The sequence below is a fragment of the Grus americana genome, chromosome 1, assembly GCF_028858705.1.
Source record: "Grus americana isolate bGruAme1 chromosome 1, bGruAme1.mat, whole genome shotgun sequence".
NCBI classification, from domain to species: domain Eukaryota; kingdom Metazoa; phylum Chordata; class Aves; order Gruiformes; family Gruidae; genus Grus; species Grus americana.
Window position 1 is genome coordinate 56,139,193 of NC_072852.1, and position 17,393 is coordinate 56,156,585.

At 49.5% G+C, this 17,393-nt stretch overlaps 1 protein-coding gene across 5 annotated transcripts; it reads left to right on the forward strand.

Moving 5' to 3' along the window:
• The first annotated feature begins 86 nt into the window (after nt 1–86).
• Nucleotides 87–16,064, forward strand: LOC129213159 (suppressor of cytokine signaling 1-like). 5 transcript variants are annotated; one of them, XM_054842722.1, is made up of 5 exons: nt 324–414; nt 3,384–3,510; nt 5,913–6,085; nt 11,041–11,165; nt 14,475–16,064. In XM_054842722.1, the coding sequence occupies exon 5, from the start codon at nt 14,541–14,543 to the stop codon at nt 15,222–15,224; it is 684 nt and encodes a 227-aa protein (XP_054698697.1). In that variant the 5' UTR covers nt 324–414; nt 3,384–3,510; nt 5,913–6,085; nt 11,041–11,165; nt 14,475–14,540; the 3' UTR covers nt 15,225–16,064. The 5 variants fall into 5 exon arrangements, with proteins under 5 accessions (XP_054698724.1, XP_054698697.1, XP_054698734.1 ...); XM_054842741.1 differs by lacking the exon at nt 3,384–3,510 and having other exon boundaries at nt 337–414; XM_054842732.1 differs by lacking the exon at nt 324–414 and having other exon boundaries at nt 3,357–3,510.
• The last annotated feature ends 1,329 nt before the right edge of the window (nt 16,065–17,393 follow it).

The window sequence follows — 17,393 nt, forward strand, 5'->3', positions numbered from 1 at the left end:
AGACGGGGTGGTGGAGGAGGGAGAAACCCCTCCCCTTCCCCTCCCCCGTGGCTCCTTCCTCGGAAAAGAAACACTTGGGGGGTTTCCTCCCCTCGTCTCCCCTCCCCTCCGCGCTGCTGGGCTCCCCGAAGCCGAAGCCGCCGCCGCGGCGCCCGCCCGCCCCGCGGCCGAGGAGGGCCCGGCGGGCACCCGCTCCGCCTCCGGTAAGCCGCGCACCGGCCCCTTTGTGAGTTGAGGGGCCGGGGGGGGATGCGGAGCGCGGCGGCGCCGGGCGGCGGGGCCGCCTCGGTTTCGCTTCGGGGCGGGAAAGCGGCGGCGGCGGGGCGGCGGGGGCAGGGCCGGGCAGCGCGGCTGTCGTCCCGGCACTGAGCGCTCGCTCGCACCGGCGGCAGCGCCGCCCCGGAGGTACCAAGAGTAAGTTGTGCGGCGTTCACCGAAACCGGCCTTTTTGGGGGGGGGTGTCCGGGTGGGTGTTGTCTGTCTCCTCCGGTCCCCTCTCGGCTTCTTACAAGGGCGGGAGCCGGGGGGTTCAGCCCTCCGCTGGTTTGGCTCGGGCGGGGGGGGCGTTGGGACTGTTGCTGGCTGGGGAAGAGGGAGTGTGCTGGGGCTCGGGGTGCCTTCCCCAGGGTGGGTCGGGGAGGATTTGGGGTGCCGGTAACTCGCTGCCGGCCCTGAAGGGAGCCATGTGCCGTGCTGGGGTGGCGGTGGGATGCTGGGAGCAGCCCGGGGGTTCTCCGTGGGGCTTGGGGCTTGTCCTGCCGTCAAGGTGTTCTCCACAGCATCAGGGCAGGGAGATGCTTGTTTTAAAGTGAAACCTGCAAATTATGTAACGTCTCAGATGGGTCTGTAGGGAAGCAGCCACACGGGTCTGGGGAGCAGGTAACTTGGTCTTCACGCTACTTCTTTCCTTCACGTAAACCACTGGAGAAGCAGTGCGCAGGGTGTTAGGTTTAGTCTTCACTGGAAAAGCGAGCTGCCTGCCAGAATCGAAGGTGTTACAGGGAAACGGGGTAACCGTGAACCAGGAGCATGCGTGCCTATTGGGGCAGAGGAGCTTGTCATCCTCCAGACCCGGTACAGTCAGAACGCAGCCTCACACCTGCCTTTTCTCAGAAGATCAGTGCTGCGTGCCCGTGAAAAGCCTCGTCGGCAAAGGTTATCGCTAAAACCTCCTTCTTTATGCAATCTGAGTCATGGTGCTCGCAGCCATGTAGGATCCGCTACTCACTTTTTCCCCACAGACACACATGCTCTTACTGAGAATTTTGGAATCATTACCACCTAAAACCTCAGTTCATGCTGCTCTTAGGATTTTTTTTTTTCCAAATTAGTTTAAGTGTGTATTTCTTTCTGCTCAGTTGAAGCTTGGAAACAGGATCTGGATGAACCCTGGAGGTAACTGAGAGGAACTTAAGAATGTTAAATAAATGCCCTGGCTTTTTTCTTCCCCTGCATGGGTGAAGGAGGGGGATGTGGCTTGACCATTGTTCTGGAAAGTTGAGGGTAAAGATTATTGTTAGCAAGCTGCTATTTAGGACTATGTGGTCCAGACACTGCTGTTTGCTAGTTCTAGTCCTTGCAGCTCTCAGAGAACTTAAATGAAAAACCCAGTCACATGTTGACCATGCTTAACTCTGTAAAATGGAGTGGGATCAGAAATAACTAGTTTCCTGATGTTTCATTCTCTGTGCCCTTAAGAGGGTATGCAGACATATCTTCTTTCTCCAAAATCTTGCGACTGCAGTTCAGATGCTGCGTGAAGGTTAAATAGCCCATTCAGTCACAGCGGGGCTATGGTCATGTGCTTAAAATTATGCACAGGAGTTTGTGGGACTGAGGCTCTATTATCACATAATGTTGGTCTTGGTTGAATCAAGTTACGACGAGATGTGGCCAGTTGCTGCAGATGAAGCCAAGCTTTGTTTCTGTGTTTGTGATTCTGCTGGGTATGTGATTTAAGAGGTAGTTGTTGAAGTATGGATTCTTGTCCCTTCCAGAGTGGAAGGCTCTTGGGCACAAACCTGCGGGATTACTGGGATGCCAACCTCCCACACAGGTTCCCATCTTTTCCTGAGCCAGATTGGGTTCTGGGCCTTTGCTATTTCTGTGTTACTTGTTACGGGTTAGTATGTCGTATGTCCTTCAATAACCTGGTCTGCTTATCACTTAAACATAGTGGAGTTGAGAGGCAGCACAGGGCTTTTGTTTTAAGATTGCATTGGAAGGCACAGGTAAACTGTGCTGGGGTCCCGAAAAGCAGGCATAGAGGAGCACTGGGGAAAGGCTGAGCTTCTGCGAATCCTCCCAGGTGTGTGTCCCTGCCCCTGCCGTGCCTGCTTGGAGAGGGCCAGTTTCAGTTTCCAAATGACAGCTTCAAACATGCAGCCAGCGCCTCTTACCCTCAAACCAACTGGGATTTCTGTGAAGTTGGTGGTCGGTTTGCGCAAGGATAGAGCTGGAGTTGGGTGGTGTAAATTCTGAGTTGCTGTCACTAATACTGTGGTTGCATCGCTGAAAAACAAATGAGAAAATGTGCTTTTGGAGCTTTTGTTTCTTCCCTTGCTCCTCTTTCTCTCCAAGTCTTTCCCTGCAGCTTCTCCCACCTCCCCCTACCACCCACAGACTTCTCTCTCCTGCTTTCTCCTACCTTAGTTTGGTCAGCAACAAACAGTGCCAATACTTAAATATGACATCATTTGGGTCAGGTAGACGCTGTGGTTAGATTAATAAAAGCTGTGGGGAGATGGCGTGTTCCTGAGCCATTATTCCAGGCCAAAAGCTTGCAAGCCTGGGGAGGTGGGCACCTGCATCTCTTTCTGTAAATGAAAATGTGGATGGTATCTTTTTACGGAGTAAAGGTATTAAGTGTATGTGCCATTAGGAGGCATCATATATTTATTTAAATTAATGCAACTAAATGCTACATTAATTAGATCCTTGATTACATGTAAGTAGAGGCAGAAGGCAGGCATGATACCAACTTACTCCCTTCTGTCCTGTTGGTGCACTTCACTATTGCCTGCTCTTCTGGTTTGCATCTGCGCATATCCTGCAGCCTTCTGCCTCAGTAAGGTATTTGTTAGCTCACCATTTTGCTGAAATTGGTCTCAGACCCTTAAAAAAAAGTGCAGTGGTGTTTGATGTAGCAGGATTTGGTGGCTTTGTGTTAGTGAGTGGTCAAAATGACTCGAGTAAAATTCATTTCCCCTGCCCCAACCAAGTGCAAGATTTCAAGTTAAGATTTAGAAGTGAGAGGTGTAGAAAGTCCTACTTTTAAAACTTCTGGGAATCTCTGCTTTTGTTTGATAGGTATTTAATAGTATAAAAATGTTAATTCAGTTTTAGTAAAATTGCTAAATGCTGGTTTTGTGTTGTCTTTGGAGACTTTAGAGCTGCCCCCTTATTTTCGTCCTCTTCAGTGGAGAAATGAAAAGGCCTGTGTGCACTTCACAGGAAATGAGTGTCTGATACAGGCTTGCAGGCTGCACATTTCCAAGAACTGCTCTCAAGGTATTTTGATAATGCACATTCTCTCTGCCTTCTCCCTTCCTGCTCCCCATGCACTTTCTGTGCCTCTGCTTGTTCGCAAACACATGCGAAGGACGAGGGAAAGAACTGAACGGTGCCAATATTAAGTTTGCAAATAGGCTGCTTCAGCTTTACATTGGCTCTTTGGGAGCTGCAGCTGGCAAAACTGGGTTAAGCTGTCAGCATTAAGTTGCCTTTGTCTAAGCAGAGAGTTTTTGTCCTCCCCCTCACCCCTTGCAAATGCAGAAGAAAAATTTTTACTTCAGTTTGTGACTTGAGCAACGGGGGTGTGGGGGGGTGTGATTCTGCAGTTCAGAAACAGTTTGGATTTACTTTCGTACTTCCTCGGTAGCAAAGTTTATTTGGAAACTTAGGCTAAGGCTGTCAGGGAAGAAAATAAGTGTGACTATTAGCAGTTGGAAAATGTCAAAGATCTCCATTCCTGTTCCTGCAGTCTGAACTGTCTAGCTGGGCTTCTGCACAGCTTGCTGAAGGTGCCTTGCTAAACCTGTGGGGAGCTCGGCATAGGTTTGTCTGGGTTGGCGTGCTTGTGGCGATGTGCACAGATGCCCACTGGAATGGTTTGATTATGCTTTTTGACAGACCGGCAATGTTATTCTTAATCCATGTTATTCTTCATGCATATTTGAGTTCTTCCTTGTTTTCTGGTGAGAGATTTTGGGATGTGGAGGGAGGGAGAGAAGCTGGAGCTGGAGAGACATCCTCCAATCCCCTCTGCTAGAAATTATGTTCGTCCTCTGAGGCCCAGCTAAGTGACACAATGGACCAAGGGCCCCACTCAAGGGAATGCTGAGACGGAGAGAATGTCTCTTTCTAACCTCATTGCCACAGCCATTTCTGATTCAGAGCTGCTTTAGCAGTAATCACTGAAATGTGCCATTTGTGTAGGATGCGTACCAATATTCAATTCAGCACATGCATGCAAGAAGTGCTGTTCTTTTTAATCACTAAAAAATTAGGAAAAAAATCATGCTGAGCTGCTTTAACTACTCCGCAGCACGTCCATAGTTGATTCCTTGTAGTGACTTTATAAACCCTGTTTACTTCTTCAGTTTTGCACAACTAAAGGACGTTTATGCCTTGTACTGGGCTCCCCTTAGTCTTAGATAAAGTCTGAATGGTTAAGAGGTGGCTTAAAAAGGTGATGCTAAAATACCCAGCCCCTTGCTGCTGGATTCCTCTGCCTAAGAGACAAAGCAGAGATGTTTGAGAAAGAAGAGAAATGAGACTCCTCAGATCAGCTCTCTCACTTTCCCCAGCAGCAGCATTTTAATGTCTATGTGATTGGAGTTTTTTCCTTTTATGAGTTTTAAAATTAGTTACTTTTCAATCTCAGTCACCTTTGAACTTCCTCTCTTCTTTTATGAAAGAGCATAAAAAGAATGGGGCTGATTGTACTGTATCTTTCTTTTGCATCCCCTTGTATCTGCCTGCTCTCTAAAGTGAGCATGAAGTTTTCTCCAGTCTCTCTCTGAACACTTACATGTGACATCACCCATCTTTAGGCCCATTCCCTTTGTTTCAATTCTATCTGTTTTTATTTAAGGTGACTGGAACTGAACATATTATCTCAGGTGGTGACATTACTGTTACGTTCCCACCCATCCATTTTGCAACATCACGCTCGTGTTTGCTTCTTGGTTTTTAATGACTGCTTTTGCATTCGGAGCTAGAGCTTTCCTTAACAAACTCTCAGCATGGTTACTCGGCTCATTCATCAGCTGTGCCAATTAATTTATCGCTCTTCAAGATATAGACCCAGTTTGTTTTCCTACAAGTCTGCATCCACTTGTGTTTGTCAGGACAGAATCTCACCTGGCCTCCTGACGCTTGCCAGCCTGCTGAATTTGGAGTGACCTCTGACTTCTCTGGCCTGCAGAGAGTGAAGTGATTTTTGTCACTGGCCACCCCGGGGAGGTTATGGAGGGGGCTCACCGCTTTTCCAGCTGGCTGCCTAGATTTAAGTACCTTGAGGCTTGAAGCTGCTTGCTGCGGTGGGGCAAGGTTAAACCTCCGATGTTTGAGATGTCGTGGGCAATGGCAGCTTGCAGACCATGGGAGAAGATTTCTAGAAAGGGACCTGGGTCAACGTGTGTGTTTGCATGGGCAGGGGGAAGGGAGCCGCTCACCCCTGAGCTGGGAGGGGAGGCTTTGGGCTACTTGTACCCACCAACCTGTTGAGCAGCAGGAAGGGATGCTCTGCAAAGTGGGCTGAGTTGATCCAGGGGGAAGATGCAGCAGCTGGGAGGGTGGCAGAGAGGTCATCAGATGTGCAGGATGTGAAATACCTCTGTTTCCTCAGAACACCCTTTTTTCACCCCTGTCACCCTGGAGAGTGTCTGTTCCTTGTCTTGTCTTTACAGGTCCCGGGGTGCTGCTGGCTCTTTACCTCGTACACCACGTCTCGCTTTTTGACTTGCTTTTGGCGTGGAGGCTTTGGGGAACCGCCAAGCGTGTGCCGGCAGCTGTTGCTTCTTCAGATACCATCTTCCTGATGGGGAGCTCTGTCAGGGAATTGCCTCTCCCCCACAGTCAGGTAGCCGTGTGCTGCTGCTGCCTTAGCAGCACACGTCAAAAAACGTTTGTTACACTTGCAGCCCTCTGGCAGTGGTAGTAGCAGCTGATTTAATTGAGAGAGCACCTCTCTCTGCATCTCAACCAGCCATTTCCAAATACCTTCAAAATCCCTGGGTATAGTCCACTGTGTCCCCACTGACTTTCTGCTCTTTAATGTCAGTTTTTCCCATCTCTTCTGAGAGAGCGCCCCCTCCCCCCCCCCCTTCAGGTTAAATAGCATGAAATACCAGGGAATTTCCTCAGCATCTTGTGCAAGAAAAAAGGATATCTGCTTGCTTATGTAGCTTTTCTGTGCTTGTCCTCGTCCCCACTTGCTGGTATCCCAGTGAACTAAATGATTCCCCCAGAGGTTTTCTGTTTTTGATAAACCAAAAATGCCATTTGTTTTCTGGTTTTTGTTTTGTTTATCTTGGCTACCTGCTGTCCCAGTTTCATGACAGCTATCCTCATGTAAATTTGTTCCCTACCATCAGTAATTTATATTCCTTTATATCAGCTCTGCCAGGGTTAGCTTTTCATCTTCTGAAGGATTATTGAGGTTGTAGTGAGATTTGGGCAGGGACTGTGGTGTTTTGTAGTGTGTGTTTGGTGCCTCTGATCCATGGCAGAAGATCTTGCAAGCTGTCGCACCTACAGCTAATACCTGCGGTGGGACCTGTGTTGTCCCCAGAGCCTTTCCTCATAGCTAGGCATTGTCTATTCCCCCATTGTTTCTGGGAGGTCTGCACGCCCTATCACTTCAAAATTTCCTAAATAACCTCTCATGACTTAATTTATTTTTTTCTTTTCACTTTTGACTCTCAGGACTAGTTTCTTTATTTTGTGTGTTGGAAATCCCCTGTTATAAAACTTAGTGTTGTGGTGCATTTGTGCTTTGTGACCCTTGCCCCTTCCTCTGAAGGCACAGTAACTGGTACTTCTCAATGGCCCCTCACATCTTCTGAAGCTGGTCCTTCTGAAGAGCCAAGGGAGCATCTCTCCCCTGTGCCTCTGTGCTCTGGCTCGCGTTGGTCAGACACCTGGGAGTCTTCTCTAAAATCCTAGTTCTGATCATGACACTGAACCAGTTTTAGCTGCAGACACTGCTCATTTCTTAGAGTTAGCTGCTTCTTTGAATTCCTTTCCTGCTAAATGCGATGGTTTTGATAAGAGGCCACGGCCATCGCGGGGACCGCTGACGGCCTTCGCTTTGCAGGATTTACTTGTTTCCTCAAACAGTGTGCTGGAACAACTGAAAAAAAAGTCAGTTTAGCTGAGAGAGGCTGGAACGGAGGAAACGTACCTATGTTGCTGGCCTGGGGATGGGAGGAGCTGGTGAGGCTGAGGAGCCATGATGCAGAGCTCTGCCCCGACTGAGGGCAAGGATGCAGCCCCGGGCATCACTGCCCCCTTCCCACTGATCCCCCTCTCGGCAGGGAGATGGGACAGAGCGTTTCCAATAGGGAACCATGAGGGACTGGTGTTGTCTTGGCCTCTTTATTTCTCTTCATCGTGCCTTCTCCCCGTCTCCTCATTTCTGCACCCCAACTGCTTCCCCAGCCGGTGGGCAGTGGGGAGGGAGGGAGAGAAGGCAGCTGCACAGAGGCTGTGTTCCCTGGCCGAGCACGGGGCTGAGGCTTCGTGTAACTCTGCTGCACTGACATTTGCAGGGATGAAAGCTGTAAGGGTCAGGAGCAACACGACTGGGCTTCCCTCGGTTACCAAAAATGCTGTTGTGTTGGCCAGAGGTAAGCAGCAACTCTTTCCTTAAGCCATGGCAGGATAGCCTCAGCTGCAGCTTTGGAACTTAGCAGTAACCCCTACTGATTTCCTTTTTCTAACTTTTTTTTTTTTTTAATTCTCTTTTCCCCAGTTACAGGGAGGGGGAAAAATTCAGTCTCCAATAGAAGCTGTCTTTGCCAGAAGTCAGTTGGTAGTTTTGGTAGTTTGACTTGCTGTGGAACAAGCTGTAGTTGCTTGTGATGACTGACTGTGCAGTAGTCTTCAAGTTCAGGGAAGCGATGTGGCTTCTCTGTTATTCTGAAATGGCAGGATTACAGTTTCACACTGGGGTATTTCTACGAGGAATGGGCTGTTTCATTTGGAAGTAGCTGTTCTGAATGTGCATAGTATTTCCAAGGTGTGAGGATGGCACCCTGAAAATGGGGTCTTTCTTCCAGCTCTTTTGGTTAGTCCAGCAAAAGCAATTAGCTTTCTCTGTAAACTGCCACCTTCCTTTTTTTTTTTTTTTAAGCATGTTATACAGAAACCAAACATGCTTGCAGACTTCTCTGCCCTGAGGAATAGTTGGTGCACATCGCACTGTCTTGTGGGTTTTCTTGGGGTAACTTTTAACCTGTATCAGCAAAGTGTCACATTAACGCAGAAAGCACATGTCATAGAAAAATATGGTAAGAAGTACAAAACCTAAGTATCAGATCCATGGGAAGTTATTTGTGGGTTTTGAAGTATGTTCTCCAACTCTAAGATGTTGGGAAGGGTTTGATAAGACCAATCATCTTGCAAAGTCTCCACATGCAGGATCCGCCTGTTCTGCATCTTTACTGCATGGGGGCAGGAACTGTCACAGTGTGTGTGCTGCCTCAACTTTTAAAATATATTATTTATATATATTTTATATATATATTATATGGCATCCTTATTGAACACTGATGTTATAGGGAAACACAGTTTTGGTTTGGGGCGTGTACATGTATGTGTGATGTGGGTTTTGTTTTTTTTTTTCCACGTATTCCCTCACGTGTCAGACATAATGGCAGCCTCGCATCTAACCCTATTTATAGCCGTGGCATAAAAGATAGAGGGAACTGCAACATGTCCTAGGCCTGCTTTGTGCTGGAGAAATTGGCTGTGATTAAAGTTGGTCCTCTTAGCTGAGCTGCGCCACATTCCTCGCCTAACCACAGCTCCCTCTGTGCTCTTTGGCGCACGTCTGTCTGTGCGTCTCCTGCCTTTCCCTTCCCCCTCCGCAAGCCCTTTTTGGATCAGCCCCAGTCACCTTGGCTGTGGTAGGGTGCTCGCGACAAGGGACATTGGTGCGGCGGTGCAGCCACGTACCGTGGCAGTGACAGCGCGGTTTAAACCGGTGCCAGTGTGTGGCAGACGGTGGCGGCCGTGGGAACCAGGCTGGCCCACCATTAAAACACAGCACTGCATGCTTGGCTCTTACCAGGGAGGTTTCTCTTCTAGCCATTTGCTCGAGCTTTCCTTTGAAACGTCTTCTCCAGCCACAAATCAGTAGGCAGCGCATTTCTGCGGGATGCAGACATGCAAGCAAGAGATGTCTGCACAGGCTCTGCTGCCTGGAATGGGGACGCTGCCACAAGGGCTTGCGGGGTACCTCAGGGAGAGCTTTTCTAAATTATCCAGCTTCCCTCTAACTGCTCTGGGAACTGCGGGATTGATAACTGAACTGGGAGATGTCAAAGCCAAATGGAGTGGATAGCGTAGTAATGGGATAGACGCACAGTTCTGCTAGCTGCAAGTCAATGTGGCTTGTGGGGCGTGTGCCCGGTCTGGGCTTGGCTGGCAGGGATGCAGGGAAGTGACGTTAAGTAATGGAGCCTAGGTATAAGTAAAGCCTTACAGAGACTGCCTCTGAAAGGTGTGCAGAAGGCTGGGTTCAGTTTTTCAGCTTGCTGATGGATCCACTGACAGACACGCGATTGCACAAGTGGTGGTCTGCTGCTCCACCAGGTCAGCGGCTTTAGTTTTCCATCTGCAAGGTGAGAAAGAAAACCCTCAAGAGCCAGGGAAGCAGGGCAGAATAGCGCAGGCGAGAACAGACCAGGTCACTATTTGGATAACTCAGCAGCTACTGGCTACCTATGCCGTTTCAGATAAGAGACTCTAAACGTTGTGTGTTGCATTGAGCACGAGTTTGAATTTGCTGTTCCAAATCATAAATAGTTTGGGTTGGAAGGGACCTTTCAAGGTCGCCTAGTCCCACCTCCCTGCAATGAGCAGGGACATATTCAACTAGACCAGGTTGCTCAAAGCCCTGGAATGTTTCCAGGGCTGTGGCATCCACCCCTCTCTGGGCAACCTGTTCCAGTGTTTTACCACTCACATCATTAAAAATGTCTTCCTTGTATCTAGTCTAAATCTACCCTCTCTTAGTTTAAAACCATTATCCCTTGTCCTATCACAACAGGCCCTACTAAAAAGTTTGTCCCCATGTTTCTTAGAAGCCCCCTTTAAGTACTGGAAGGCTGCAATAAGGTCTTCCCAGAGCCTTCTCTTCTCCAGGCTGAACAACCTCAACTTTCTCAGCCTGTCCTCATAGGAGAGGTGCTCCAGCCCTCTGATCAGCTTCATGGCCCTCCTCTGGACCTGCTGTAACAGGTCCATGTCTCTCCTGTGCTGAGGGCGCCAGAACTGGATGCAGTCCTCCAGGTGGGGTCTCACCAGAGCAGAGTAGAGGGGCAGGATCACCTCCCTCAATCTGCTGATCATGCTTCTTTTGATGCAGCCCAGGACACGGTTGGCTTTCTGGGCTGCAAGCACACATTGCCGGCTCATGTTCAGCTTTTCATCCACCAGTACCCCCAAGGTCCTTAACCTTAAGAATTCTTAAGCTTATTCCTGTCGCCATCATCTCTTAACATTTGGGTTTTATGGTTCCTGCTTCCAGAAGATGATGGCAACTTTAAGGTCTTTGCATTTGTCCTTAGGCCATGTGTGAGCTATCTGGACCTAATTGGCTCATGGCTTTGGAAGTAGCAATAATAATAACAACAATAATCTGTTGCCTTTGTTGCTATATGAAGTGCTGTATGCATGCTTCTACAATAATACAGGTCAAAGAGGTTGAGACAGACAACCTGTCCCCAGATTTGTTGTATTTTAGGCCCTCATTATGGCGAGCTAATGGGTTTAGTCACCCATTTGATGGACGTCTCTTTCTTTTCGAAGGATGGATCTGCTCTTAAATGAAGCTTTGCAAAAACTGGGAAGTGCTGCATTGAAGCTCTTGAATTTGGACCATTTCCAGGCCTGACGTCCAGAAACTCATCTCTATGGGTGGTAAATTTAAAGAGGTAAGCTCTTTCAAGTGTCCTGGAGGAAGAGTACAAGAACAAATCATAGCTGAGTACTTGAAGCTGCTGTTGAACTTGCCAGATTTGTCAAGCCCCAGGGTGCAGGGCTGACTTGGCTGACACCAGATGCTGCGTACAGTCCCCTAGTTTACTAGAATTGTCTCCTTATATGAAATATACTGCTTTGCCTGGGTAGTGAACGAGGAGGGAAGCAGAATGCCCTGTGTCAAGAGCACTTATTTTGAAAAGCTCTTGAACTTGCAGTAAATCAGAAGGTCTGGGGAAACTTATCCAGCCTTTTAATTAGCGGGACGTCAGCTTTTTGGGGTATATTGCTTTGGCTGCAAGCACTGTTCAGACTGTCTTGCAGTAGGGAGGTAGTAACATGTTTGGGCGTTGGGGTTTTTTGGGCTTTTTCAGAGGGGGGTGGGAAGGGAAAGCAAATTGTGGTGTGGCAAATCAGAAGAAGAACTAATTATGCATGTGTACTTCATTACACCCCTGGGCTGGCTTATTCCTAATCCTGAGAGTCTGCTCGTCCTCCTTGACGTAGGAGGCCATGTACACGTAGGACCTGTTGACCCATTAAAAGTGAACCTCAAAGGTAATATCAGGAAGCACTTCTAGAGCTAATATTAATATAACTAACACTGTGCTGCAGGCCAGGCAGTCATCTGTTGGAAATGGGTCACTGAAGCTAAACAAATTCACACCGTCTGAGGCTCTGACCCATATGTAGATTTCAGACCGAGTGAACAAATTGTGAGGGTGCTATTTTTGCGTTTACTTTGAATTCGAAACGATGACACAGTCTCAGTTCTTAGTCAGTCAGACTTCCAGTAGCAGTGGATTTTTCTTAAAGGACTTGGGAGAATGACTCAAGGTTGAAAACTGGGACAAACAAGTTTTTTTTTTCCTGTCAAATAGCATCTGCAGCCTTAAACAAATTATCTATTTGTTTGTTATTTTTAAAACTAGCCTGGAAATGAAAGACAGCTGCCTGCTTCTGCTTGAATTTATTTTCCAACCTAGACCCATGAGATTGGCAAAATTTCCCTTTGGACCCAAGAGAAGTTGCTGTTTGGGAAGAGAGTGGCTGCTGGTGGGAGCAAGGCTTCTCGCTCCCATCGAGGCTATACCTGCAGCCTGGGAGGCAGCTGGCAGGAGTATGACCTTCTTTTTCTATAGTAGCTAATGTCAGAGTGCTCTATAGCTTCCTCCCCCAGCAGAGAGGAGAAGGAAAGGGACAGAGGTGCTGTGGCGCCTACAGTGCTGAGTTTTTGGTATTGATAGGTGGCCCTAGTTGCAGCACGTGGCAACTGTGTTTACTTGCATTCTGCTCACTAAATCGACTTCCCCTAAGATTTATTCTGACTTGCTGAACTATCCAAGCAGCTTTCAACTGCTGCCTTTTTTTTTTAATGAAAAAGGAAAAAACATTACTTGATTAACTCCTTCCCACCCCTCCCACCTTTCTCTAAGCATGGAATTTCCCTCCTGTGGTGACACGTAGCTAAAGGGCAGGATCGGCAGCATTCAGAGTGGTACCAGGGATGTTAGCAGCTCATAGACTGTAAATTGCAGGGCTAGAAACTGGAGAACCTTCCCAGGAGAACCTTCCCAGGCTGCATGGAAGGGTGTTTACAGCTCCATGTATGGAGACTTACCTGACAACTATTGGTACTACTGCTAAGTATTGAGAGAGATGTTAGGAGAGGAAAGATGACCATAGGCAAGGCACTGCTGGGCAGATGCCTCCTTTGCAAAACTGCTGTGCCCATGCGAGGGAAAGACATTTGGCCCTGCTGCTCCGTGTCCTCTCCCTGGGTGCAGAGTGAGCTCCGCATGGCTGTCCAGCTGGCACGAGCACCAAAAGGAGCGTGAGGCTTTTGAATAGCCAGCAAAGGGAGCGAGATAAGGGGAACCTTGCAAAGAGCTGAGCCTAACCTAAAGCTCTCCCTCCAGAGCAAGCCCTCTCAGGTCCCCACGTGTTCCCTGGGGGGCTGCCTGCCCGCTACGAGCCCCGGCGCTCCCCTGAGTCTGCGGTGCGGGGGACTGCCAGAGATGGAGGAGCACGTCTCTTCCTCCACTGCAGGCTGCGTGTCAGCAGTCTGTTCTGCTCCGAGCATGGCTGCGCTGTCAGCGAGTGTGACTGGGTTAATGGACTATGTCAAGGGACGGAGGGCAGGGTTTGGCGGTGAGCTACTGACTTGTCAGGCCTGGGGAAGTGGTATGTAACAGCTCAGCTTCTCACATTGAATGAGCCTCTGGCCTGGGGCTGTAGTTTTTATGTTTATGCATACACACACACACACATGCAGAATGTGTATTTTTTTATATAATTGAAATGACTTGGATGGCTGATGGCAACACTGGGTTCAGGAATTTGCAATTCTGAAAACAGACAGCCTGGTGATAACACGAGGTGCAGGACATGAGCAGGGTCATGACAGTAAGGGAGGACACTTTGAGCACAGTACATGAGTGGAGGATGGTGACTGGGAGAGGGTGACATCGTCTGCTGGTGGGGGGAGATGTCCCTCTGGCAGAAACAGAAGTTAAGGGGCTGGAAGGGCCTGAGCAGAACTGTTCCTCAGACATCAGCAATGTCTGGCACCAGTGTTAAGTGGTCTCATTTGTGACAGTCACAGCCCTGATGGTGGTGGTGAAACATTTCTTGAAGGGGGTCCTGATGCGAGACCTTTGCTTTCTCCCAGCATACTGAATGGGCATGTCCTAGGATGAGGCAGTGGTTCATGGGGTTTGGTGGGAAAGGCTCATTCTCATCTTCTGCTTCTTCTAAGTCCTGTTGTCTGTCCTTTGTTGGAGAAAGGGTTGGAGAGGCATGAGGAAACGTTTTCACCTTTTGCTGAATGACAAAGTAAACAATACTTTCCTGCTTTGGGAAATTTTTCCCTTCTGCTTTGGGGTGTCATTTCCCCTTCCCAGTGTCAAGGCCACTCTGAAAAGCCCCTAAACATCCAACAGAGGGGAATCTCGAAATACCGAGATCTGCTAGGTTTAAACCAGCCTGCTGAAGGGTGTGCTGGGGAGCCCCAGCTGTGGATCATGGAAACCCAATGGATGCAGAGCTCTGTAAGGTGCTACCTTGCACTGGTTGGAGACCCAGCTGGAGCCCTTCCTGCATGTATTTCCTTGGTTGTCCCTACAGGTGTGGGTGAGGGACGTACAGTAACTCCCCGGTACCCTCTTTGGTATTCTTGCTGCTGTCTTCTCCCTATGAAGTGTCTTCACGTGCCCGGTTAGAAAACGGTATCGGGTTTGCCTCACTCTCCTTCTGTCCTACAGGCTGGCTGCAAAGGAGGAAGCATGGTAAAGGTAGCATCTTTCCAGGATCCATGGGCTCTTTGAGAGATGATCAGAGGGAGGCCAGATGATCTGCACAACACACACACCACTGTTTCTCGTCTGCAAAGGCAGCATCGGAGCGTTCTCCCCAGCCCCGCGCCCCCCAGCTTGCCCGATCGTTTCCGGATGTTTCGCAGCTGCGAGTGGGAGGTCCTGGAGCGATCCCTCAATAGCCTTCAGGCCAGCGACTTCTACTGGGGCCCCTTATCCGTGGGGGAGGCTCACGCCAAGCTCCAGCGAGAGCCCGTCGGCACCTACTTGGTGCGGGACAGCTCGCAGGGGAACTGCTTGTTCAGCCTGAGCGTGCGGATGCCGACAGGGCCCGTCAGCCTCCGAATCTCTTTCCAGGAGGGCTATTTCCGCCTGAAGAACTGGTTTTCAGACTGCGTGGTCCGGCTGCTGGAGCTGGTGGTGGCAGGGACCCGGAACAACCCCTTGCACTTTGATGAGATGGGGGGAACCCCACTGGTCTTCTCTGAGCCCCTGTGCAGGAGCCGCCGGGCAGTGCCCACACTGCGAGAACTGTGCTGCCGGAGCCTGCCTGCTGGCGCAGCAATGGGGGACAGAGCAGGGCTGGGCGGCTCCTCAGGGTTGCACCCCAGGGAGGAGGTGGTCTCACCCCTAGGTGGAAGGGGACGGTCGGAGGGGAGCATCATCCCCAGCCCCTCTCCGTCCTGGGCTGGGAGATGATGCCGCACACGTGGAAGATGAAGTGAGGTGCATGTTACGTGGCTGTGCTGGTGGGACGCATGCCACGCCAGTGGGGCTGGGCCTGCTGCTGGGAGACAAAGGGGAGGGCAGGGAGAGCAGGGCTTGAACCCACTGGCTGTGACAGCTGTGTCCTTGCAAGTGCACAGCGTGTGTGACCTTCCCCAGAGATGCCCAAGGTAAAGCCAAACTTGAAGAGCAGACATTTCTGCCGCCCCCCCCCCCCCCCAAGCCCTGCTCTTTGCTCCATTTATAACTTATAAACTTGAAGGTGAGTGGCCTGGCTTCCCAGGTCAGCCCTGTGTTTTCCTCTACCCCAAAGTGCCTAAGCACGTTTCTGATACAGATCTGTCCTTATGAAGTGGTACAGCTGAGTCCAGTCCCACAGCAATGCAGCTTGGGCATCGGTGGGCATGACCACTGTGCCAACCGGATACCCACATAGCTGCGGTGGAGCGAGAGCACGTTTCTCTCCTTGCTGCTCAAATGCGATGCCTGCCACTTCAGAGGCCAGTGTTTGCACTAGAGGGAAACCGTCACAACCATGTATGATACGTGCAGCTTCACTGGCTTTTGCGTTGCTTTATTTGAACAGATTTTGGGGAGTGCAGATGGGTTACGTTATACTAAGGGCATGGTATTCCTGCAGAGGTAACCCTGGTCTGGAGAATCTGCTCTACCCTGGGAGGGTGTGAACAGACAGGATCCAGCGCCCTTTCTTGTGTTCATCTGATAGTATGCTGCTGCCACCTACAGGCCATGAATAGTTCTGGTTTTGTCTCAACAAAAGCAAAAAAATTTTTATATAAGACTAAAAAATTTTAATAAACATGGTTTTATACTTCTTTTTTAAAGTCAATGAATACATGGCGATATTTTCATTCCTTTGCAGTGTTGGAAACCCAGTTAGCTTAGTGCCAAGACATGGTAATCAAACTGAAACCAAACAAATTTCTTTGAAAGACCAAAAGCAGGACATAAACAAATGGTCCTAGCTGGGAACAATAAAATTAATTCATCTTATAGTGTAATCAAGTGAAGAATTCTCTAAACATGTAGGGGTGAGATTTTCAGAAGTATTTTCAGTACCTTAAAATGTGTACTAGCTGTTTGAAAGAAACATGAGTTCAAGATCCTAGAACAGGGCACAGCATCAGTGAACTCGAACTGGTGAGGATGAGTACAAATGAGAGGAACACAGTTGGCTTAAATAGGGTTACGGTTCATTTCAGGGATGCAGGCAGGTATGATGTCTTTGAAAGAAGTGACTGAAAACAACTACGTGAAAGGAGAAATTCAGATACTGTAAAATTTGAGCCAAACTGTTTTGCACGCTGCCAAGCATCCATAGCCAGGCAGGCGGCCTGCTGAGCTCACGCTGACTTTCCCCTTCAGACCTGTACAGGGGGAAAAAAGCCAAACATGGAGAGAGATTACTCTGAATTTGTTCTTTTGGCTTCAGGTATCTTATCTAAGGAACCAAAGCGTGCAGTCAGCACAGAGAGAGAGATACAGGGTGTGATTCATCACAGGAGCCTAACTTGGACACTGAATTATTCTCTGGAGGGCTCTGTTGCTCTGCTGACAGCAAGGTGCCTGGCCTCCTATCTCAGAGCACTGGCTTATGAACCGAGGTGGTTAAATAAGTGCCAGAGAAGTGGCCCTGCCGCCTGCTCCTCTCGGTCTCAGGGAGGCCAGGGGCAGCTGGGGAGCCCTGCAGCTGCTGCAGCTCTCAGCCCAGTGCAAAAGCACGAGCTGGGATTGTTCACTGTCACAGGGTACGCGTGCATGGTCGTGGCTGACACGTGGGTATGGGGTTGCTTGCTGCCGGAGCTGTGATCTCATGCAGGGACAGGGCAAAAAAGCTAAGCAGGTAATTGCATCTGTTCTCGTCGCTGGGTCCATTAGAGGTGGTGAATTGGAGCCCTCGGATGCCCGAACCAGGCTGTGATGCCCTGGGTGAGGGCTGGGGTGCCCTGCGTTACCCCAGGCAGCATCACGAGGGGGGCTGGGGTTCAACCCACCCTGAGAGAATAGCCCTGGGCATCCCCTGCTCAAACACACACCCTGTCGCTCAGGGTTACTGGTATCTGCAGCTCCTGCAGCAGCCCTGTCCGAGCACTGTAACCCATGCAAGGACCAGGGGTCTTG